This window comes from Sapajus apella, unplaced genomic scaffold (genome assembly GCF_009761245.1).
Source record: "Sapajus apella isolate SASKATOON/1434 unplaced genomic scaffold, GSC_monkey_1.0 scaffold4, whole genome shotgun sequence".
Classification (NCBI taxonomy): domain Eukaryota; kingdom Metazoa; phylum Chordata; class Mammalia; order Primates; family Cebidae; genus Sapajus; species Sapajus apella.
The window spans coordinates 57,930,941-57,955,735 of NW_022436944.1; the positions used below are offsets into that span (position 1 = coordinate 57,930,941).

Here is a 24,795-nt window from a genome sequence, read left to right on the forward strand (position 1 = left end):
TTAGAGTTTTGTGGCTATGTGGTTATGCAACTTGACAAGCTAATTCTAAAATGAACATGAAAGTGTGCAGGCCAAGATATTCTTGAAGTAAATGAGGTGGATTACTTGATTTACAGACACAGATATGTTTAAAGCTGCCATAATTAAGACTGATATTGGTACCAGGACAGACCAATGGACTAATGGAGCAAATGGAGCAAGGCTTTCAATGATGGGAAGAGAGAAGGAAGAGAGAATTCTGGGAGAGAAGGAAGACAGAATTTTTATTTCTTCCCTTTTCTCTCCTTCCTCCTCTCTTTCTTTCCTTCCTTCCATCAATCAACAGGTATTTCTTGAGTTCCTATGTATGTGCTGGGCCTTGTGCTAGGCCCTTGGGTTAAAACAGTAGATAAGAAACTGTTTTTTGCCTCATGGGACAGCAGGACATTGTAAATGCCAGGTTAATTTGATGAGGGAATCCAACTTTGGACAGTGTGTTCGGGAGGTCCCCGCTAAGGAGGTGACTAGTGCATTGAACCCAGAGGTTGAGAGTAAGTGAGCTAAGGGAAGACTAGAGGACAAGCATTCCAGGAACAGCGGAAAAAACCTAGAAGACCCAAAGCCAAGAAGATCTCTGTTATGTGTGAAGGGAGGCCTCTCTGGCTGGAGCAAAGTGGGCAAGAGGGAGGCTGGTGAACTGGGCAGTGCCTGGTTATGCAGAACTTTGTGCACCATCATGAGTCTGGATTTTATTCTCAGAGCAATGAGAAACCAGTGAAGTTACTTTTAACAAACGTAAGTACTCATATAAGATGTCGGTAATAGGGAAACTGTTTTTCTTTCTGAAAACCAAAAACTGTCCTGAAAATAAAGTCTATTAATTAAAACCATGAAACTGACCGGCTGGCGGTGATTTTTCTCCAGCATTTCTTATAGCTCAGGTGCAGGCAATGTGGAGAGAAATATTTGATTTAGCCTCTCCAGTGTGAGGTTTTGCCAAACACAAAAATGCAAAGAGGCAGAGGGAAAAGGTGATTGAGGTTGTTTTCAAGGGCATAATAATATTGGTGGGCCGTGAAATCTAAGCCAGGTCACGAGGAAGTGGAATAGACCCCAAGAAAGTGTGTAGTTGGTGGGTGTGCTTAGGAAATGTGCGTTGATCAGCATGGTTTTTTTTGTTTTTTTTTTTTTTTGAGACGGAGTTTCACTCATGTTACCCGGGCTGGAGTGCAATGGCGCGATCTCAGCTCACCGCAACCTCCGCCTCCTGGGTTCAGGCAATTCTTCTGCCTCAGCCTCCTGAGTAGCTGGGATTACAGGCACGTGCCACCATGCCCAGCTAATTTTTTGTATTTTTAGTAGAGACGGGGTTTCACCATGTTGACCAGGATGGTCTCGATCTCTTGACCTCGTGATCCACCCGCCTCGGCCTCCCAAAGTGCTGGGATTACAGGCTTGAGCCACCGCCCCCAGCCTTGATCAGCATGTTAAGATCAGTGAGGTGGGGACTGAGGGGCATTCCCCTGGAGAACTGTGTAGGGGGAGGTTGTGAAGTAAGCCTGCCTATTTTTGGTTGTTTGGGACTTTAGACTTTGTGGGATCAGAACAAAAGTGGCACACAGACCTTAAAACACCAAGCTTCTGCTTCCCCAAGCGTTCTAGAAATGTTCGTATTTTATTAGAAAGCTAACCATGGGCCTGCCAGGGCATGGGGGTATGGAATCTTGCTCTCTTGACGATTGTGCGTAGGTACCTTACACTGCCCGTAAGCTTAGGGGTCTGCCTCTTGTCATCATTTTCTAGATACCTGGAGAAATTTGTCTTTCTAAAAATGTGATTTAATTCTGATCTTCTAAAATTTCCTGGTTATGGATAAAGAGTCCTGCAGGTCTACTCTGCCCTTCTCCCCCCTGGGATGGTGACAGCACCATCAGCGCAGGCAGATGTCATCAACCAAGCGGTTCAAGGCACAGCTGTGTCTCAGGACATGCTTCATTTGGTCTTTAGAGTGTTTTTAAAAAATTGGATTAGTAGCCAGTATTAAAGATATTTGCATGAAAATCTGGATTTCTGACTTTTTATGGAAATCTTGTCTCTCTCTCTTTCTTTCTTTCTTTCTTTCTATGAGACAGAGTCTCACTCTCTTTCCTCTTTCTTTCTTCTTTCTTTCTTTCTTTCTTTCTTTTCCTTCCTTCCTTCCCCCCTCTTTCTTTCTCTCTCTCTCTTTCTTTCTTTCTTTTTCTTCCTTTTCTCTCTCTCTCTCTTTCTTTCTTTCTTTCTTTTTATGAGACAGAGTCTCACTCTGTCACCAGGTGCCGGGTTGGAGTGCAGTGGCATGATCTCAGCTCACTGCAACCTCCACCTCCCGGGTTCAAGCAATTCTCCTGCTTAGCCTCCCGAGTAGCTGTAACTCTTGCTTTCTTTCTTGCTTCTTTCTCTTTCTCTCTTGTTCTCTTTCTTTCTTTTCTCCCTTTCATCACTCTCTCTTTTTCGATCTCTCTCTCTGTCTCCTTTTTTTTTTTTTAGACAGGATCTCACTCTGTCACCCAGGCTGGAGTACGGTGGCACGATCATGACTTACTGCAGCCTCCACCTCCCTGGTTTCAGGTGATCCTCCCACCTCAGCCTCCTGAGTAGCTGGGATGACAGGCACGCACCATTAGGCCCGGCTAATTTTTTCAATTTCTGTAGAGATATGGTTTCACCATGTTGCCCAGGCTGGTCTCAAACTCCTGGGCTCCAGTGATCTGCCTGCCTCAACCTTTCAACATACTAAAATCACAGGTGTGAGCCGCCGCGCCCGACCCGAGATAGTCGCGTTGATCTCTATGGAAACCTCCCTCCCTAGAGTCATGCACTGCTTCAGGTCTGCCTGGGGGGAATGGTGTCATCTTTGCCTGTCTACCTGAGGCAAATACCCAGTGCCCAAATCTCTTCCGTGGCTGGCTCTATGACATTGCTCATGGGCGTTTGAGTTTGCCACCCCTAGACCATGCACGCCACGTTCAGGGGCTCAGCACCATCTCACTGGCTCCTATGATAGGGTCCCAGGCAGATGTGTTCTAGAGCCTCGCTCCCTGAACCACGCACCCCCGTCAACCTCTGGATGCCCAACACTTGTCAGAACCTTTTAGGTGGCATTTGGGGAGATTGCTGGACACCCCTCTTTGTTTTGTCACCTCTCTCCAAAGCTAGAAGCGGGGTTCCCAGTTAACACTGAGAGATTCCTGTGAGCAGGTGGCCTGTGCTAACAAGCCATGACATTCTCCAGCCCTCTTTCTTATTCCCAAGAGTCAGCGAGATGCCAAGCTTCCTCCACATGACCTGGAGACTTGGAAGAACCTAGTGACCCCAGACTGTCCTGGGAATCTGACACGTTTGGCTGGCAAACGCGGCTCTGATTAAAGTGGGTGGCCTGTGGCACTTCTCCTGTAGAGGGCGTCCTGGAGCTGAGTTTGGAGAACAGCCATCATTGCATGTCAGTGAGGCTAGTAGGAGGCGGCTTTGGGGGTGCTTGAGACATTGGGGCTGCGACTTGGGGCAACAAGGAATTGAAGAATGACCTCCTTGAGGCTGGAAGGGGCTGAGCTGTGGAGTCAGACAACCTGGATTTGAGATCCAGGTCTGTGGCTTATTCGCTTGCTTGGCAGATGGGAGACTTTGGGGTCATCATGGAACCCTTCTTTTTCCCCACCCAGCCATGGGGATCTTAAAAGCAACTGTCTCGCAGGGTTGTCGTGAGCATAAAATGAGGTACATTTTATCAGGTGTCCAGCGCTATGCCTGGCACATTGTGTGCTCAGTAAATATTAGCTGCTATGATCATCGCTGTTATTGTTATGTGATAAGAGATGAGGAAAGGGCTTGGAAGTCCCCTCTTGGTGCAGATGAGGGAACCAAGGCCCAGAGAGGAGAAGACATGTCCCCGATCTGAGTCAACGAAAAGCTGGAACCACAGACCCATGTCTCCAGTGGCCCAGGAGTCATGCCCAGCTCCCTCCCACAAGGACAGGAGGGGAAGGGGGAGGGGGCTGATGCAGTCCCCAGGGCCCAGTGTCTTCCCTGAGTCTGGGTGGGAGTTTCTCCAAGCCATCAGGAGAAAAACATTACCAAGCGGAAGCTCCGCAGCACAGACAGGCTTCCCTTCCTGGCCACGCCCAGCTCTAGCAGGCTGACGGTGACGATGACGCAGTCGAAGATATTCCACTTCTTCTGGAAATAATAGTATGGGTCGAAGGCAATGATTTTGAAGACCATTTCAGCGGTAAAAACTACGGTGAAGACCTAGGAGTGGAAACAAATTTTCATCACGGTGTGGTCTATGGGGTCTGGGGCAACGACAAAACTGGCAGCAAGAAAATGTCTTATTTACAAAATAGCAAGTCCTCTTGTGTTGTTCAGTTGCTGTGTTACCTGTGGGCTCCTGAGCATTGGCCAAGGTAACAGTCAATGTAGCAGAATGGAGAGATTTCTGCACCATTCTCAGGGGCTGTGCATGCCGCAGTTTTTCCATATGAATGGTGGTGGGAGTGGAGTAAGTGGACAGTCTTTAAGATCATTATTATAAGATCAGTACGTCTTTGAAGAGTCAGTCTGGTTCAGTGGTTAAAAAGCCTAGGTTGTGGGACATCACGGACCTGGATTAAAATCCCAGCTCAGACATTTCCTAGTTTATGTAAGCTTGGACAAATAACACATCTTCTCTGTGCCTCAATTTCCTCATCTGTATAATGGGCATAAAATAAGCGAATGCATGTGCAGTTCTTAGCAAAAGGCCTGGCAATAGTAATGCATTCATAAATTATAGTGGCTAGCAATGATTCCTTGTCTCTAAGATTCTTTTAGGCTCTGTGAGTCTTTAATTGTCTTAAACAGGACAGCAATCTGACATTGAGGGAGGTCAGAACCAGGTTCAGGTCACACAACACCAGCAGGGAAAGGAGACAGAGAAGGAGGAAAACAAAGAGCAGGGTCAGGCGCTTTTCCTTCATATCCTTTTATCCGAGCCCCTCACCAGCCTGAAAAACGGACGATGCATCCCTCTTAAGGAGAAGAAAGCAGGCTGAGAGTTTAAGTGACTTGCTCATGCCACAAGACTGCCTCTGTGTAACTCAAAGAGTATTTTTGGGGGGCCCCTTGTAGGCAAGTCAGTGTGGTATGGTGAGGGATGGGGTTGAGGTCTTGTGTCTTCCGGAGACCTGGGTTGACCCTGGTTCCACCCTCACCAGCTATACAATTGGGCAGGATACTTAACCTCTCTGAGTCCTAGTGCTCTCTTTTGTGACGTGAGGGCGATGATAATCTCATGTGTTGTGATAACATTCACAAAGCACCTGACTCGTTGTGGGCACCACACACATAACTTTTTTTCCTCGCTTAGAAAAAATGGTGCTGTGCTCTGACACGATGGGAAAGGCCTTTTCTCTCTCTTTCTTCAACTTCTCTAACTGTAGAATGAGGGTGTGGGCTCAGATGCCTATTCCATGAGGCCCTCTGTGGTCTTAGGCTGACTTCTTGGGAATAAGCATTGTCTTCTGTTTCCATCTTCCCTTTCCATATCAACTTTAGGATGTGACCTCAGCCTAGGTGCTGCCAAAACATGAGGCATGCTGCTTTCACCATGTTCCAGAACCTACTGCAGCCCCTTTCACAGGCCTGGATTATGGGGGAGGGAGTGGTTTCTAGGGAAGAGTAGTCATATTTCCTCTGGGCCTTTCCCCTCCACCTAAATCTGCAGCCTTTAAGAAGCTGGACCCCAAAGCTGGACAGTTTTGGTAAATCCAGTGGGTCACCTCCAGCGTGGTGGGCCCTGCTTTGGACATGAAGGCAGGACATTGACTCTTTCTAGCTTCTGCCTATCGTGTGTGTGTGTGTGTTTGAAAGCACACACACACACACACACACACACACACACACACACACACAAGCAGGTCCTGTGAGGTGGCTTAATCGGGGTTAAGAAAAGTGAGCTTGGGCGCTTGGGAGCCAGTGTGGCCACTAAGTCAACTCTATGACCTTGGGAAGATTATTTAACCTTCTGTATCTCAGTTTTTCCATCTGGGAAGGGAATAATAATAATACCTACCATATAGGGTTATTGTGAAAATAAAATGAGATAATCCCTGAGAAGCATCTGAGTATTACTACCGTCCCTGTGCGGGGGCAAGGCTGGAGCCGTTGCTCTCCCTCTGAGTCAGACACTTTATTCGGTATATAATGAAATCCAGGATGGACTGTATCTTGTTAAGAGTAACTAATACTAGCCAATGATGGAGGGAAATTTAAAGTAGCATCATGTCTAAACTTGAAAAGTTCCGACTTCCTGATGGTTTTGTCACAACAGCAACCTTGTTTCCATGTTCCCTCCCTCCCACTGCCTTCCCCTCCCCTCCCTCACTCTTTTTCTCCTTAAGTGACAGCATTGAAAATCGTGGCTACTGTTAATTGCAGTCATAAAAGTAATTATGTTGGAAGGAAATTGACAAGTTCAAAGATTGTCTTTAGATGAAAAAGTGACATTTATCCTCATTTCAAGGTAGAGGCAGCTGAGATCCAGAGAATTCAAGTGGCCGCCCTGTGTTCTATAAAGGGCAACTAGCTGCCTCTGGCTCCAGGCTCTCTTGGTCTACTTTTCTGTTCTTATTCATCCCAAAGCCATTCACACCAGCTCAGCCTGGGTCCTCCCACGCTTGACCTCCTGAACCTGGTGTCCACATGTGTCCTGCACTGCTGCCTTGCTGTCAGCTAACTGGCTCAACACACTAACCAATAAGGGCATGCGCCGCCGTACCCAAACCACACCCTGCTCCCTCCCCCATCCCTGCCCCGACCATACCAGTGAGGACAGTGCCAGCCAGAGCACTCACAATGTTGCCTATGTAAAGCATGGCTTCGAAGGTAGAGCTCATGCCATGGTACTCCATGGCCATGAAGACGGTGTTCACCACGATGCACAAGGTGATGGTGAGCTCTGCAAAGGGGTCCGTCACAAGCTCAAAGAGAATTGTCTTGAGCTTCACCCACATGGGGCAGCAATCCCAGATCAGATACTTCTGAGCCAAGCCGGTCAAGCAGGGTGGGCACCTCTGTTCAGACTCCTCGAGTTCTGCATTACAGGTATGGTCAATGACAGCTGTGAGCCATGTGTCACCTTGGACCCCAGTTCTGCGGTCATCCCCTAGACCTTGCCGTAACTAATAACTACCACCTCCAAAATCTTGACTTCAGCGCCCCACCCCCCCGGTGTTCATTTCCTATATTTTGAACTCCTTTAGTCTTGTAACTCCAATTAATCTCTGCCCCCTCCAGTCCTTGGAACCACTGGCATTCCATATTTTTACTGCCCATCACCTATATCATGTGCTTACTTCTCAATTTACCCAGCTTAGATTGCACATCCATCTCTCTGACTGCTCCCTTGCAGGCACCCTCAATTCCTTTGCCCCTCTCCTCCTTCACTGCACTTGCCTGGCAAAACCTGAACTCCAGATAGACCAAATTTGCAGACTACTCTGCCCTTGCACCCAACCAGCTGGACCTGGCTGGAAAAAATATACAACTGTGCTTACTGGTCCTCCTAGAGATCCGTGAGCCCAGCCTTGCCCTGCCCAGAAATCTGGCTGTTTCTGTGTTATATTCCACTCCTTCAGTCTTCCAGATGACTGTGTCTCACTTCCTCTTCCCGGCCTCTAACCTCCCGCTCTTCTTTCTACTCCTCACTCTGTTAATAAGCTCCCTTTTATTTCACTCGGAATATAGAAGAGCTCACAAAAGAACTTCCCCTTCTTCCCACCACTACATCTCTGGCATATCCACAAGTCCACCCCGTCTTCTGCCTTTGGGCCCCATGCAGTGCGGGCCCTTTCCTCTCCCACCCACTCAAGGCCTGCGTCGTCCCCTCTCCCTTCCTGACCATTCCCATCAGCATGTAAACATGCTTTAATTATCTCTCAGCTTTGAAAAAGTGCCCCTGGATCCCGTGCTCTCCTTCATTACTGCTTCCTTAACAGCAAAACTCCTCATAAGAATTTTCTACTCTTAACCTTCTACACCTCCTTACCTCTTTTCTTCTCTGCAGCCCCTGGAATCTGACTTCCACTGCTTCCAAATTCAAATCCTCAGTTTCCAGCTCCCATCGTACTCTTACAGCATTTGACAGAATTTACATTGTTCTCTTTGAGACCAGTGTTCGTTTGCCTCTGGGGACTGCAGTGTCGCTTCTTTTCCTCCCTTATCGGTGACTATTTCTTTTCACTTTCCGTTTTTGTCTCCCTCTTCCTTTCCTGCTTGTAAATGTTGGAGAAATCAAGCATTCTCACCTTAGCCCCTCTGTTTTTCTGAACCTAAAAAACCATCTTTATGCCTATTCCCACCAAATTATGTGTCCAGTTTCTGATCCCTTCCTGAACACTAGGCTCATCTCTCTGGCTGCCTCCATTAAATCCCCATGTGGATGTGTAATTGTGGCCACCTCGATGGCTTTGGGTTTACTAGAAATTTTGCAGCAAGACAAGCATCTTGTACAGATAACAGCCCATGTGGGCAAAGAAAGATGAGGTCCATTGTTTATAATAATAATAGAAAACAACAACCGATAAAGTATAATACATTGGGAAAAAGAATGAGGCAGACTTATTTGTGGTGAAGTAGAAAAATGTATATGCGTAATGTGTGTATGTGCATGTATGTGCTTATATATACACAGAACATTGCTTGAAGAATATAAGATAAACTGGAGCTGGTGTGGGGGAGGTGCGCATCAGGAGTCTGGGGAGCAGAAAGGGTCTGTAGTGGGAAGGACACATAGCTGTCGTGCATACACATTTGCAGTGTTTAGACTTTTTTTTTTTACTATATGCATTTGAAAAATGAGTTTAGAGAAATAATTGTATGCCCCCAAATTTTGTTAACTGCTTTATCCTGATAGGTAATTTAAAAATTTATATGTAGTCAAAATTTATCAGTAGTATTTTTATTTGTCACTGCAAGCCTTGGAAAATACCTTCTCCATGTTTTTTTCTTTCTTTTGTAGTTTCACTTTTTTCACTTAAAACTTTGGTGCATTTGAAATTATTTTGGATAAAGAGTAAGATACTGATCTGGCTTATTTTTTCCTATCTCTGGTTATTTATATCAGCATCACTTATTGAATAATTTCTCCTTTTCCAAAGATTTGAAATGTCATTTTTGTCATGTTATTGTTCATATGTTTTTATATATGTCCATTTCTCTTCCACAGATCAGACTATTTTCACTGTCATGCTGTTTCAATCACTGGCTGTGGATTTTAGAAACTACAGATGTCAAAACTGGCAAAGCATTGTTCTCTAAAGAAGTTAGAACATCCTGGGACCAAAATCAATAATGCCTGGTTGGAACAAAAGCAAGAGTTTCCCTGGACCTATTTTGGCACTAAAAAGAAGCACAGGAAGCAGCGATGAATGAAGACACTTTAGACATGCCATTTTGGCAGGAAGCAGCCACCTGTGAGGCATGATGGGGAAAGAGAGGCAGCCTTGACATTGCTGAACTTGACTGACTGGGGAGACACGGAGGCTAAAAGTAGCTACTTGCCAGCTTGAAACATGACGATGGCTCCCCTCAAAAGGATCTCCTCTAAAAAGCTGGTCCAGAAAGAACTTCCCTCCCTTCATCCTGTTACACTTAGAGAGGCTTCCCTTCCTCCTGTTAACATCAATGTCTCCACTTGTGCGTCCTCTCCTGCCACTGCAGGAGTCTGTCGAATCGCCCCTCTTCTCCCTGAATCTTCAGTCTCTCCTGTTCTCCCAGATCCTTCCCTTTAGCATGCAAATATGCTCAAAACAAACAAACCAACACTCCCCCTAACACAAAACCCAAAAATCTTCTTTCAATTCTACCTACTCCCTAGTGCCATCTTACTACCTCCTCTCCCTCACAGGCAAACTTCTTGAAAACAATTGTCTATACACAATACCAACATTTCTTCACCTCTCATTCATTCTTTAAGCCCCTCCAATATGCCTACCCCCCTACCGCACAAATCCTCTTTTGCTTAGATCACCAAAGACATCCACGTGACTAAAGCCCCTGGACCTTTTTGGGGCTTCATTTTACTTGACCTTTCCACATCTGTTGGCCTTTCTAGTCTTCCTGAAGAAATTTTTACTCTGGGGTCTGCATTGTATTCTTCTAGGTCTTCTCCTATTTCTGTACCTTCCTTCTCAGTCTCCTCTGCTGGGTCTCTCTCTTCTGCTGAACCATTAAACATTAGTTTTTCAGAACTCTGTCCTAGGCCTTCTTCTCTTCCTACTTCAACCCTTCTGTGTTATCTTATCCACTTGCGTCTTTTCAAAATTACCACCTACATGCAAACTGCTTTCAAATATATAAATGTATCTAGGCCATCTTTGTCATCTAAGTTCTAGACCCACATATCATAAAGCCAACTCCCTACTGAACATCCCTACCTAGATGTTTCAAGGGTACGTGAAGCCCAGTATGTCCCACACTCAACTCATGACCTTCTTTCTTCTTTCCCCAGGGAAACCCCCTCCTTTCCCTAAAATGCTCCCTTAACACCAGCGTATCTTTAGGCACTTATAAAAGAACCATATGAATCATCAAGTCCTGAATCTTCTATGAATTAGATAGCTCTCACATCCTCCCATTTCCCATCCTCCCCATGACACTACCCCAGAGTTCAAGCACTGCCATGTTACACCCCGTTTCCTCCTAAGTGGTTTCCCTGCCAACATACTTCCCCCCTTAATTTCATTATCTACGAGTATCCAGAGTAACTTTATAAAATGCAAATGTGACTTCCCTGCCTCCATTCCTTTAATGGCACCCCATCCCTCTTAGCCTGAAGTCCCATATTCTTAATGTGGTCTAGGAGGTTCCTGGGATCTCGCCCCAACTCATCCCTCTAGCCTTATTTTGAGCTCTCCTGGTTCTCTAGGTTATAGCTACATTAGGCTTTTTCATTCCTTCAAATGTGATTCTCTCTTCTGCTTTGCAGTCTTTTAAGCCTGGAATAATTCCCTGACTCCAGGCTAACCTTAGCATATTTCACTTGGTATCCTGCACTTCAACTTTAAGACACTCAGCACTCCAGTAATAACTTGTTTCATATCCTTCTACCCCCACTAAACATGAGGGCAGAGACTCAGCTGTGCTCGCTGCTGTGACCCAGCTTCTGGAATTCTGGCTCGGACAATTGTCAAATCTCAGCTGGCATGCCAAGCATAGATGGTTCCCATGTTTTCAGTTCAGTTAATTGTCAAGCTCCTGTTGGTTTGGGTCAAACTTTCTTAAGCACAATCCCCCTTAAAGAGGTGGCCTTTGTAAATCCTATTATGACTGTGGCAGTGCAAAGCATCCTTCAGGTATCTCATGTGTATAATTAATATAACATCCAATATAACATGAAAATAATGAATATAACATCCAACCAGGGAAGATGATGTGTCCTATGCTCAGACAACTTTGACCTCTTCAATTTCAACTAAGGCTTCCTCTCCCCAGATTTTCTTTAAAATGTCATTGTTTCTCTGGCCTCTCTTACTCTACTCTCACAGCATCTTCCTTGAGGGGAAGTCTGTCCTACCCCAAGATATTTGACTATTACTTATTTTTTTTCCTTTTTATCAGTTCACACTGTTATAAATTAGCATCACCCTCCCAAATATCAACTTTGTGCATGCACTTCTCTTCTAGGTAATGGAGATCAGTCTGTGAGCAAGACAGATACATCTCGGCCCTCATGGATTTTACAACCTAGTGAATAATCATAGCCGTATGTGATGAGTATTTATTAAATGCCAGTCATGGTTCTAAGCATTTTGCTTGCCCTAACTCGTTTAATCCTCACAAAACTCTACAAGATAAGTATATACTCACTATTTTACAGGCTACAAATCTGAGGCATAGAGAGCTTACTGAAGTTCTAGGGTCACTGTTTACCATAAACAGCAGAGCTGGGATGCAAACCCAGGCAGCTGGGCTCCAGAGCAGTGTTCTGACTGCTACCCTCTGCTGCCTCTCATTCATCCTATGACCTTCTTTGGTCTTCCCAAGCAAGGTTTGCCTTGGGCTCCTACTCTCCACCTTCTCTGCTCTCTCTGTGCCTGGGGACGGTGGCCTGTACCAAATGCATTGCCCTCACCCTCTGGTGCTGGCCAGGTTTGGTTAGTGGGAGGCATAGGAAGGATGTGTTTGGGACACACGTTTTGCTCGTTCCTGTCTCATTCTTGCAGAATGCATTGTGCTTGCTGTTCGTGTCTGCAAACTTTCTCCTCAGGTTCTTACATAGCTACAACTTTGTTTAATGCAGATTTCTGTTCTTCTTGGAGGACACTCTCCATCTCCTTCCCTACTTGGTTTTTTCTCCTACTCCTTATCACTGGCTGAATATCTATTCATGTTCATCTTTTGTGTTCCCTTCCCTGTTCACCACTGAATCCCAGCACCTGGAGCAAAGCCACACACACAACAGGGGCTCAACAAATGCTTGTTGATAAGTGAATAAATGAAAGGAGAGAGAAGGAGGAAGCTTAACAGTTTTGGAGAATAAATGAAAAACCAAACTGTATTCAATGTTTGCTGTTTGATGACTGGTAGCAAAACCAAAACCAAAACCAGAAAAAAACAAGAAACCTAACTGACCAAGAAAAAATTGTGGGACTAGCAGCCTGGTGAAATTCAATGCCATGAAAAATGTTAGAAGTGCAGACACTATTACAATGAACAGTGATATTAAATAATTATCAATGAGAAAAAATAATATTAGAGAGTCTATACATCTTGTTGAAAACCGGTACACATTTCTCAAAGCACACACTCAGGTATGCAAGAAATGTAACTCAGTTGAATTCAATTTATGCTTCAAGTCCTCACCATGGGAAATGTCTTTTGTTAAGTCAGTGTTGGATATTATTTCAATATCTGAGTCTGTGTCTAAGTTTTGTAGGGGTCAAGCCTGGTGGAGGGTTGAGCTGGTCCTTTGTCATTGCTAGCGTATTTTGCCTGAGTTGTTGTTCCCATCTGGTCCCTGGTGGGACACTCCATGAAGATGGCTCTTCTCTCTCTAGATTCTCTCTGTGGGTCTCACTCATCTTTTTCCATAGCCTTCACTGGGGGCCACGTCATCACCCAGTTCCTCTCTGCCATTCTGGAGCCACAGGATTTTCTCTGAGGCTGCTTCAGGTTTTCTCTAGCCTAAGGTTGACCTAAGCTAAGGTTGCCTTTTCCCAGATTTTCTTAAAATCATCATTGTTTCTCCTGACTATCTTACTCTACTCTCACAGTATCTTCCTTGAGTGGAAGTCTATCCTACCCCAGGATATCTGACTATTTCTTATTTTCTTCCTTTTTATCAATTCACACCACTACAAGTTAGCATCACACCCCAGATATCACCTTTGTGCATGCACTGCTCTTCTAGGTAACGGAGATCCAGCTGTGAGCAAAACAGATACATCTCTGCACATCTGGTATATTACTGGCCAGTTCTACTCTACAATTCCTGTGCATGTGAATCTCTCTCTAAGGCTTGCCACCTCTGGTTTCACCTAGAAATTAAGGCATACATTGGCTCTGTTTTTAAATCCCTCAAACTTTTTTTTTTTTTTTTTTTTTTTTTGGTTTCTGGTGCTCACCACTTCTTCCCCTCAAATTAGGATTCAGCCTAGGGCTGTGAGGAAAGCACACACGACTTCTTCTTAGGAGCACAGTGGCATTCAAGCTCCCTTACAACTCCTCCAGCCCAGATCAGTTTAATTTGTCTAGAGGAGTAAGATAACTGGAAATGACTAAGGTTGCATTATCCATACCCTGAGACCAAAAAAAAAAAAAAAAAAAAAAGGCTGGATTAGAACAGATCTCCTGCTCAGGGTTAGGGAGATGCAGTCATGCTCTGTGGCAATGTGTGTGGATAGGTGGCCATGACCATTACCACTCTCTTCCTCTACTTTTTGTCTTGGAACTTAGACACATCCCTGGTGAGACGGAATGGATTCCCACTTGACTGGTAGAATTCTGAATTAACAAGGACTTAGTTAAACTGATTAATTAATGGACTTAAATTGTCTTCCAATATTCAGCATAATGGGGGCTTGAAAAAGAAATTAAGTTACAGCTGCGTAAGTTACAACCATGAAAAATATAATTTTGAAACCATGAAAAGGATAATTTTGCCATGTTGGAAAATTAAAGATGGTTAAATTTCTTGCACACCTGAGAGCTGGCCTGAAATTCTCTGATGCCTGCCAGACCACCTTTGAAAATCTAGTTTTGTAATGCATGCAAAGCAGATGCTAATTTTAACAAGAGACGAGCTAGGATATTTTACTCATCAAATTATTTTGCTTTTGAAAAATTATGCATATAAAAAACCACATTGATAAAAGATGGTGGGGCCTAGGGCAAAAGAAAGAGGAGTGTTTGGAATCCCAGTACACAGAGATGGATGCTTTGACATGGGTTAGAGGCATTGCTTCTGCCACTCACATGGGAATTCATGATGGCACAGTGGATGAACAATGCAATAAGCAACACTTACCCTCAAGGACGGAGGTTATGATGCTGACAACACTCATTGCCCTTTGGGCTCGGAAAGGTTCATCTAAGTATTCTGCTGACAAGAAAATTTTCTTCTGTCCTGCATCAGATGCCTGCTGAGACACAGAGTCAGGACACTCCCTTAACCTGATGTCTTCATGGCAAAGATGGAACATTCAGCCTCTTATTGGCCAGTCTCATGTAGTCATGTGTCACTTAATGATAGGGATATGTTCTGAGAAATGTATTATTAGGTGATTTCATCATTCTGTGAATATCCTACAGTGTATTTACACAAACAAATGCTATAGCCTTCTATACATCTAGGAAAAATAGTGTGACCTATTGCTCCTAGGCTACAAACCTGTACAGCATATTATTGTTGAATACTGTAATTATAAACAGTTAATAAACATAAAGTTGGCCGGACGCGGTGGCTCACACCTGTAATCCCAGCACTTTGGGAGGCTGAGGCGGGCAGATCACGAGGTCAGGAGATCGAGACCATCCTGACCAACATGGTGAAACCCTGTCTCTACTAAAAATACAAAAAATTAGCCGGGTGTGGTGGCATGCACCTCTCTACTTGGGAAGCTGACACATGAGAATTGCTTGAATCTACGACGCGGAGGTTGCAGTGAGCAAATTGCTCTGTACCCCTAGCTAGCCAGAGAGGGCAAACGAAAAACACTAGAAACATCATTACTGAAACTGGACGGAGGACTCAAATTAACTCACACCCCTCAGTCCAGTGAGGAATCCCTCACTTGTCATTACACTCTGCGATTATTCTATTAAAGAGTGGTCAGCTAGTCACTCTTGCCTAATTTGTGCATTTTGGCAAATTATCTCTTCTGTGAGTAAAGCAAGTAATACTCTGCTCCTATTGAGATCTGTCCTGAGACGCTCCCAGAATTTCTCTGGGTTCCATTTGCCCAGCCTAAAGGAGTGTGCACAGAGCCATAGGCAGGAAGAGGCGGTCCTTCAGTTTTTCTCATACCTGTCCAGGAAGAAAGCAGGCCTATCACAGAGGCAGTGATGAGTGGGGACAGAGAAACACTGAGAAGAAATGGGGTCAAATGGAAAATAATTTGCATCACTGTACTGCAGAGTAAACCAGGAAACCTGTTTGACCTCAGGCCAACTTAGTCTCTCTCTCTCTCCGGGTCTCATCTTCTTTTTTTTTTTTTTTTTTTGAGACGGAGTTTCACTCATGTTACCCAGGCTGGAGTGCAATGGCGCGATCTCGGCTCACCGCAACCTCCGCCTCCTGGGTTCAGGCAATTCTCCTGCCTCAGCCTCCCAAGTAGCTGGGATTACAGGCACGCACCACCATGCCCAGCTAATGTTTTGTATTTTTAGTAGAGACAGGGTTTCACCATGTTGACCAGGATGGTCTCGATCTCCTGACCGCGTGATCCACCCGCCTCGGCCTCCCAAAGTGCTGGGATTACAGGATTGAGCCACGGCGCCCGGCCCTGGTCTCATCTTCTATGTCCGTAAAAAGGGAGTAGAATGGGGAGGCATTGGACAGGATGATGGCTAAGGATCCCTTCCATTGGTGACACTCAGGCTTCTTGGCCCAAGGCTTCTAGTTGGAAGACAGCCTGGGGGAGTCTGGAGATTCGCAAACTCACCAAGACTTCCACAGCTCCAGGGGCAAGCTCACTAGTGGGCAGCGGGGGGTGCTCATCTTCTCCATGCCTGGAATCAGGGTTGCTGGATTGTGGGCTTCTGGGGAGGGGGCCTTGCTGGCCAGCACCCCCACCCAGCAGCAGGGAGCCCCGATGGCTTTCGCGGTCTCCAGGAAAGGCTCCATCATCTGTGACTCCCTCGGGGAGTGAGATATCTCGGCCGGGGAGTCGGAAGTGGAACACACTGCCATGGCTAGCCCGGCGTCTTCCAGAGGTGAGGCCTAGAAAAGACTGGGCATTGCCCCGAAGAAGCAGGAAGGCTGGCAGCTGGTCCTCTGGCAAATCTAGAGCCCAACACTTTCCTCTACCTACTCCCATTTCCCTGCCCCTATTTTTATGACCTTTCAGTAGCTAAATAAAGGCACAAATCTAAGGCACAAATTCTAGGAATGCGTGGTGAGGGAACAAGAAAAAAAGGAGATTCTAGACAGACTGGGGGAAAGACCAGGAGGGAGGAGAGATTACAGGGCACCGATGCTCAGCAAATAGGTCATCATGGTCAGGAACATGTCAGAGGAAACCCTGTCACCTGGATAGTTCAGCTGTTTGCCAACCTTTGGCCACAGGGCTAGACAAAGCTGTCTGAAGTTCCCTTTTCCATATGCAAAGTTGTGACCTGAGGAGACCTCCATGCACACCAGTACTGGAACATTCTTGGTAAGTGGTTGTTGAGTAAACGAGTGAACTTCATTGTCTGAAAATTAGGTTGTACAATTCATTAGTCCCAGTCTGTATGAGTGTGAGTTTGTGTTGCAAAGGAGGAGACAAGAGCTGTACAGTGTAATGAGCTTCCAGGATCCCTTGAGGCAAGCTTTGAACAGTCAACATGGAGAGATTGAAGGAGGGTTGCAGCCTAATTTCCTGGAAGAATAATGTCATTCCTCCCAATCAATAAACATTTCTCATCAAAATCTTTTACTGAGGGAACTGTGTGGCTTAAAGTTGCCAGAGAAAAGAGCTAATTCATAAGCCCAGAGCCCTCAGAGAGTTAGTGTGCTGGGTTAGGTAGTTCCCATGACCATAGTGAAACTTGACCATAACTGACCATGCTTTCTGTCCTCAGGTGGTCTATAGTACGTCCGAAATCTAAACATTGACTTCATACCGAATTCTGATCATACTGATTTATTCCACTCACCTTCCTTACTTCCTCTTATTTACTAAACTACTAAAATGGAGAATCTTGCCAATTGGGGTCCTCCTAACTAATCAATCCTCTCATCTCACAGAACTGGTGTTTCCTCTCTTGATAATTTGAAACCCAATCTTGTTTAGCAACCATTATTAAAAGCCCAGTATTATAAACAGAATACTATGCCTGCAATGCATACCCAAGGACCCATAAAGAACTCATAATATGTAAAAGCCCTTCCCATTTTTGAAGCAAATGAGAAAAATTGACAAATCCATATTAAAGAAGGGAATTACTACATTATTTGCACTTGAGCACTAAGCAAACAATGAAGAAACTGAGAAGAAAATTTTGGTTGCGTATTTGACAGCAGTGTCTCCGTGGCCATGAGTTATTTTAGAATTAAGCTTTTTGACAAATGGTGAGCAATGTCTTCTGAGTACAAGCATTAGAATTGCTTTAAGAATTCATCCTCTAAGCAGGCCAACTGGTCTGTAATTTTCCACGAAACCCCTCCTGGGTCACTCCTGTATATTCTTCTATTTCATTTCTGGTGGTTAGAAAATGGCTTTATATAAAAACTGTGTAAGTTCTGTTTACCAGATGAATGTACCTGGGAATGGAAGAAAGACTGTACTTTCCTGAATGGCTCCAATCAATCAGTTAGCATTAAAGAAGTACTCAAATGGTGCCTCCCTGTCTTTCCACACACATGTTGTTCTTTCTGCCTGGAAAATACTCCTCCCCAAATTCTCTAAAGTCTTCAATTACTGGAAGAATCTCTACATGCTATTTGCAGTTGGCCCCAATTATCCCCTCCTCCAGGAAGCTTTTTCTGATACCTGTCTGGCCGCATAAGAGTGGATGCTTCTTCTTCTAGTCTCAAAATACCATGTATGTGTCTCTAGCACACTATTTAGCATATGGCTGTGTTTATATTTGCCTCCTCCACCCGAATGGAAATCCTTGGGGAAAAGAGCATGTTCTAGTCCTATCTTTATACCAAGAATCTAACATTGTTGAATGAACAAGTTGAAGTTCCTCTTTTTTTCCCTTTGAAAGTAAGTATCACTGGAGAGACAAGCACGCATACCAATTATTGGACATCCAGGTGCTAATTTGTGTGGGGCTGACAGAATAGGGGAAATTAAAGCCCAATTCAGAGTGTCATTGACATTTCCATGGAAGCTGTGATTCATCCTGTTCTGTGATTGTCAGAGCCCTAGTCAAATCCCCTTTGAAACATTGTCTGAACTGTGCCCCGTGTATGCCAGGTGCTGCTTAAAAGAGGCAAAGCAAGAAAGAGGAGGGCACAGAGGCAGATAAATGCTGAAGTGTGGGTGTGTCATGAGATTGGTGTGCATGCAAGTGTGTCCGTGTTTGTATATGCACACATAAATCTGAGGGTTGGAGAGATGGTATTGCAAAAAGGTAAAAATCCTTTGGTTTAGCACAGGGAAAGAGATTGAGAGGAAAGTGAGAGGCAGAAAGCATAAAAAGTAGCCATGCTGATCTCCTTTTCTACACTGTTAGCGGGGAACCATCCTCCCACACAACCAATATTTTCTGTCAGTCCTAGGGAAAGGGCATATTTGGGGTGCAAGGACTTTCAAGGGGCAGGAAGGTGGTGGGAGGAAGCGTGGTGAGGAAAGTTGCAGTGCAAATTTTAGAGGGGGAGGCAGAAAGTTATTATTGGGGGAACAAAATTGCTACAGGGCCTGAGGTGAGGTACTGAAGCCATTCCTGGCTGGCCTGTGTCAGAGAGATGGGTGCTGGGACATTTTCTGCTAACAACAACAGGTGACAGCTTGAATTGCAGGACCTTAGGAAGGAGGTCAGAAATTATACCCAATAATTATGCAAAATTGTGATGTTCTAATTAAAAAAATAACCAAGTAAAAAATAAAAACCACCTCAACGCATCAGAAAAAAAAAAAAGGCGTGTGAAGGATCTCAGCACCATGGACAGGAGGCCTTGAGCTCTAGAACTGCAGCTCAGAGCATCAGAAGGAAGCTGACCTTTAAGGTCCACAGACATCTTACGATAGGCATGTTCAATACAGGCTGCCCACCTTTCCTACAAACCTGCGTTTTTCCTCCAGGGTCCCCATCTTCGAATCACCACCCATTTGATTGCCGAATCCTGAAACCTGGGAGTCAAATTGGCCTCTGCTTTCCCTTTTCCACAGTCCACAATCCCAATCTTGTTAATCCCCTCCCCCAAAATGTCCTTACAATTCATTCCTTTTTCCCATCTATAATTACTCTCTCCTAGTTTAGCATATCATTTTGGAGGGGGTGTCTGGATCCTTCCAAGCTCTCTACCTCTAGCTCTTTCTCTGCCACAAACCTCCTCCCACTCCAATCCATTGTCCATGGCAGCTGCAATGGTGGGTAATCTTTAGAGCACAAACCTGAGCCCCTTACCATCCTGCGCTGGTTGTAAGGATCAGAGTGGGGTGATTTGTTGTCTTCTGTGGAGCCCTCTGACACCCTTGGCTTTATTCTGTGCCTTCTCTCACTGGCATATTTTGAGGTTAAAGGTGATCCATTGTGGGAGTGGAGAGAAGTTGTGTCAATCCCCAGTGCTGCCAACACCTGCAAAGAGGAACAGCAGCAGTAGTCAATAGTATTTGCTTGGATTTAGCACAAATGTGTCCCCCAGACATCGGGTGCCGTGGAGTGAGAGATCTGAAACAGAGAAACTCAAGGGTTAGGACCTGGGTGGTGGTGGGATTAGGCCATGGCAGGTACAGACACCTCTGGATCACCCCCCACTCATTCATGGGCCACTCTGTTGGTGCCCCACCCAGGTCGCTTTCACCAGGTCAGCACACTTGTCCCTATCTGTTTGAATGGCAGCGGCTAGTGGCTCAAACTTAACAGCACTCTGCAAAAAATCTCTTTTGGCTGCCTGCTTCTGGGATAGGTATGGGGAGGGTACAAAAAGCTGGCACCCTTGCCTCAAGGTAGGGCTAACTGTGGTACAGGTCATGCCCCAGAGTTCCCTATGGGATCAGGCTGAAGCTGGTCTCTGGCTGAGAACACTCCTTGTTTAGTTCCACCCTCTGCTGCATGCTGTTTTCCTTCACTAACTTTCGCCTGAGGGCACTCCCTTAATAGATCAGTTGCACAAGAATCCTCACTTAGGTTCTTCTTTGAGAAAACCTGACCTGATGTGGTCTGGTTTCTCCTATAGTTCCCTAGATGGCAGCCCTGATTGAAGTGGCTAGTCCAGAACTCTATCCAAGAATGGACAATCTGCAACCTTCTTCACAAAGCTTCCACTCCTCACAAACCTCCTGCTCCTTCTGGAGTATCTCGAGGGCCTCCCGGAAATTCTTCTCCTTTGCTTCAATTTCATCAATGGTTGCCTTGTTCTGCTCCTCATATGCCATGGTGACCACAGCCAAGATCAAGTTGACCAGGTAGAAAGATCCCAGGAAGATTACGAGCACAAAAAAGACCATATAGATTTTCCCAGAAGCCCTCAGGGTCTGCAGATTCAAGGGAAAGAAAAGAAACCTGTACCCATAGCACATGGACCCCTGAGTTTAATTCATGTCCTCCAGGGAAAGCACAGCCATGCAGCTGACCCACCAGCCTCCAACCAAGTCTGTGTGGGGACATGCAGCTCAGTACCTGCTGGTAGAGGCGTTCCCAGGAATCCTGTGTCATGAGGCGGAACAGTGAGAGGAAAGCCCAGGCAAAGGAATCAAAGCTGGTGTAGTTAAAATCCGGGTTGCCATTAGTTTTAAGGCATACATAACCATCAGGGCAGTGGCTGCAGCAAGAACAGAGAAGGTCATCCACTGCTTTTGGGGACAAGGCAGCCCAGGGCTGCAAGACGACCACAGAGTTTGATGTTAGAGATCAGAGTTCAAGGTCTCATCTTCCTCTTATAAGCAGGATGATGTTGGACACTTGGTCTGTTTAGGTCTCGGTTTCTGTTATCCATAAAATGGGGATGCTAATACATTTCCTTCAGAATTCCACTCACAGGGGAGTGGCCTGGGAAGGCGGCTGACTGCCCAGACACAATACCATAGGCTCTCTGCCAGTTCACGCCAGGGAAGGGAGAATCAGTAGCAATCATCAGACTTAAAACCTGAGCCTGTTGGCATCACCTGCAGAGTTGCCTATCAAAGGTGGTCTCATATGATCCAAGTTCACTGATTAATTAAATATAATAATGGAAATAACACTTTCCACTTACTGAGCACTTTCTGTGTTCCTCTCTCTCCCCTAAGTGCTTCACAAACACTGTAATTTAATCATTCAATATTCTTTCTTTACAGATAAGGAAGCTGGGGGTCAGAAAGAAGTCATTGCCTAAAACCACACAGGTGTCAATGTATTTATTAAAAGGAGTGATGTAACTGTCAAGTAGCCCAATACTTGAGTCAGCCTAGCCTCATCCTGAAGATGGCCTATGAAGGAAGGCCAAATTGAAAATGACTGCCTGGTGAGTATTGGGGTGGGAGTGCCGAACTCCTTCCTCTCTCTCACGATACGAGGAAGAGTTGATGTCAAGAAGTATCCGTCAGCTCAGCGAGTGTAAAGTGCTCTCATCCACCCTAGTGGAGATGGCTTGATCAATGAAGCAGGAATGCCTCACTTGAAGTTTGGAATTCTTTAAAACATTTTCTTTCTTTTCCTTTTTCCTTTTTTATTTACTTGCAGTCCTTGCAAATACATGGAATTCTTTTACTTTCAGGATTTCTCCATGAACACCAACCTCTGGAGCTCGCCTTATCTTAGACGTCCATGTGAACAACCCAGATCATGAATTAGAACTCTGACAACTTAATTCTAATCAGTTCCAATTCTATCTCCATCTGTATTGAAGATTGCAAGTTCTCTGGCTTTGTAGACCTACATTTAAAGGCAGGCTCTTGGTTTGGTCTCCCAAGGGGCTAGGCAAGCCATTACCTGTAGGTTTCCTAATTAATGCTAAGGGCAGCCTTATTTCTGTGTCTTCTGTAGAAACCCACTATATATATTCTGTAGCCACTATATATCAACAGCTCACCTCTCTGAAGATTAAATAAGATCATTGTACAGTGTCTTGCACTTCTGCATAGTAAATTTTTTTTTTGAGTCAGTGTCTTGCTCCGTTGCCAGGTGCCAGGCTGGAGTGCTGTGGCGCAACCTCGGCTCACTGCAACCTCTGCCTCCCGGGTTCAAGCAGCTCTCCTGCCTCAGTCTCCTGAGTAGCTGGGACTACAGGTGCCTATCACCACGCCCAGCTAATTTTTGTATTTTTAGTAGAGATGGGGTTTCACCATGTTGGCCAGGATGGTCTCGATCTCTTGACCTCGTGTTCTGCCCGCCTTGGCCTCCCACATAGTAAATATTGTACATAAAATGCAAAGGAAAATTCCTACTCTTTTAAACCTTGGAAGCTCCTGAAAGGATACAGTGGAATAATATATGTGGAAGAACACTGAAAATTATCGGCTATTTTTTGGTATCAGTTTTCTGCCTTGAGACTCCTGACTTTCCTCTCACGGTGACGTTGGTTAATGTGGGCCTTTCCTGAGGACTCTGGCTACTCTGCAGAGGACCCAGTTTAGCTTTCACAGCAAGCCCCTGCAGGGCTGACTCTGCCCATTGTCCTGAGCTGGCCTCTCTCTGCCATCGCAGCCTGGTCCACTCCCTGACTGCCTGGCTGGGACCTGCCAAGCAGCAGGCCTGGCCTCTCTGGGAGCTGAGCTGTGGGGGTGTGTAGTTGGACCCCACAACTTTACCACAATAAGGACTTGAGCTGCTCTGGAGCCACAGCCTTGAGAAATGTCATTATTTAGAAAGAAGAAGGGTGCTGCGGGGGCTCTTGGTTTACATTTAAGTCAAAGGCAAATGAAAACTGATGTCAGAACAACCCTCCCATGAGCCAGAGAAACAAATGCCAGGTGCATTTGAGAAAGAAGAGGCCAAGGAATCTGATGTTGACCAAATGCTCCTGCTTGTTTCCAGTAGTCAGCTCTGAGATGGTTTTCGTAGTGAGCTGATGAAGGTGGAGCCCCATGTAGGCTCCACAAAGGTCCGCTCAGGCAATATGGAGCTGTCAGCCTCTCAGGGAGTAGGGGCGTTGTGAGCTCTGCTCTTCCAAGCTCTCAGTCATTGAGGTGGGCCTTTCTGACCTTTTGCCTAAAGTCTTTCTACTAATACCTTTCTCCAGGGGCTAAAGCAGCAGGCAGAGCTGAAGGGTCCTCATCCCTTAGCTTTGTCTCACATTCTGTTCTGCCACCTGGAATGGCCTTCACTCAAACTATCTTGTATTCACCCAGCCTGGAACATCCTACCTGCCCTCGAAAGCTCACCTCAAACACCACCTCCAGGAAGCCTTCCCGAGTTTCTCCCTTGCCTCACACCACCAGCTCAGTGTTTCCCCAGCCCATGAAGCCTCTAGTAAAGAACTTGTTTTCCACAGAGTAGCATCTTTATGTCGATGCATGAGAAACTGCAAACTAGCAGCTTATAGGCTGGATTTGGCCCACAGGAATATTTTGTTTGGCCCAAAAATATGTAGAGAGTTTTTGGAATAGGTAGCCAATGTTTATAGTTGGGAGATTTTACATAAAAATCTAAATTTCGTATCTCTATTTTAAAAGTTGGAAGAGCTGGAAGCAATGAACCCACATTTTCACATGGTGACTAAAAGCTGGACTGAGCAGTGAGGCTGCCCCTTTAGAGGAGGCATGAACTCTCAGCTCCCAGGTTCCCGCCTGGCCCACTCCACTCATTTGCTGTTATGAATCTGGCCTCTTTAAGAACTTAAAATGGCAAAGTCTGATACATGTGTTTCTTCCTCTATTTGTGAGGATAATGTAGCTATAGAATGGAGTTAGCTGTGATGATTAAATGTAGAGCATTTGACAAAAATAATTATGGGTTCCTTTCTGGGGTAGATTGTTTACTAAAATGGCTACAGTTCTTCTCCCTGTGTATCCATACCCTTTCCAGTGTCACTTTTCAGCTCCTTTCATTGAATGATGGAGTCTATTTCTCTACTTCTTGAATCTGGACTGCCTGGGACTTGCTTTGGTCAATAAAATGTAAAAAAGGTACATTGTGTTCGTTCTAAGCCCAGGCCTGAAGAAGCCTTGCAAACTTCCACTGTTTCTCTGGAAACCCTGCCATGAGAACAGAACCAGGCTAACTTGCTTGGGGTGAGAGGCCACATGAGCAGAGACAGAACATCCTAGCCCAGGCATCTCCCAGTTAATCTGTCTTCTGTCTGCATAAACAAGAATGAGCCTAGTCAATGTCAGTCGATGCCCATATGATCCGAGTCCAAACTGCTGATGCACAGAATCATGAATTAAATAAATTGTTGTTTTAATTAACAAAATTTTGGAGTCATTTGTTACACAGCAAAAGCTAACTCATACATTCCCTGCCCATGAGCTCCAGGATGGCAAAGGCCATGACTTTTTTATTTAAACATCT

The 24,795-nt window shown here is 45.3% G+C and overlaps 1 protein-coding gene across 2 annotated transcripts in view; it reads right to left on the minus strand.

Annotated features, from left to right (window-relative positions):
• SCN10A (sodium voltage-gated channel alpha subunit 10) overlaps nucleotides 1–24,795 on the minus strand; it is a 99,360-nt gene that overhangs the window by 37,788 nt on the left and 36,777 nt on the right. The window contains exons 8-14 of one of the 2 annotated variants that reach the window (XM_032270674.1): nucleotides 20,986–21,127; nucleotides 20,643–20,840; nucleotides 19,771–19,941; nucleotides 16,155–16,442; nucleotides 14,519–14,630; nucleotides 6,846–7,084; nucleotides 4,090–4,263 (exon numbers count right to left, since the gene is read on the minus strand). In XM_032270674.1, the coding sequence (XP_032126565.1) occupies nucleotides 4,090–4,263; nucleotides 6,846–7,084; nucleotides 14,519–14,630; nucleotides 16,155–16,442; nucleotides 19,771–19,941; nucleotides 20,643–20,840; nucleotides 20,986–21,127 (1,324 nt within the window). The remainder of the gene's footprint in view (nucleotides 1–4,089; nucleotides 4,264–6,845; nucleotides 7,085–14,518; nucleotides 14,631–16,154; nucleotides 16,443–19,770; nucleotides 19,942–20,642; nucleotides 20,841–20,985; nucleotides 21,128–24,795) is intronic. The other variant, XM_032270683.1, reaches the window with a different exon arrangement.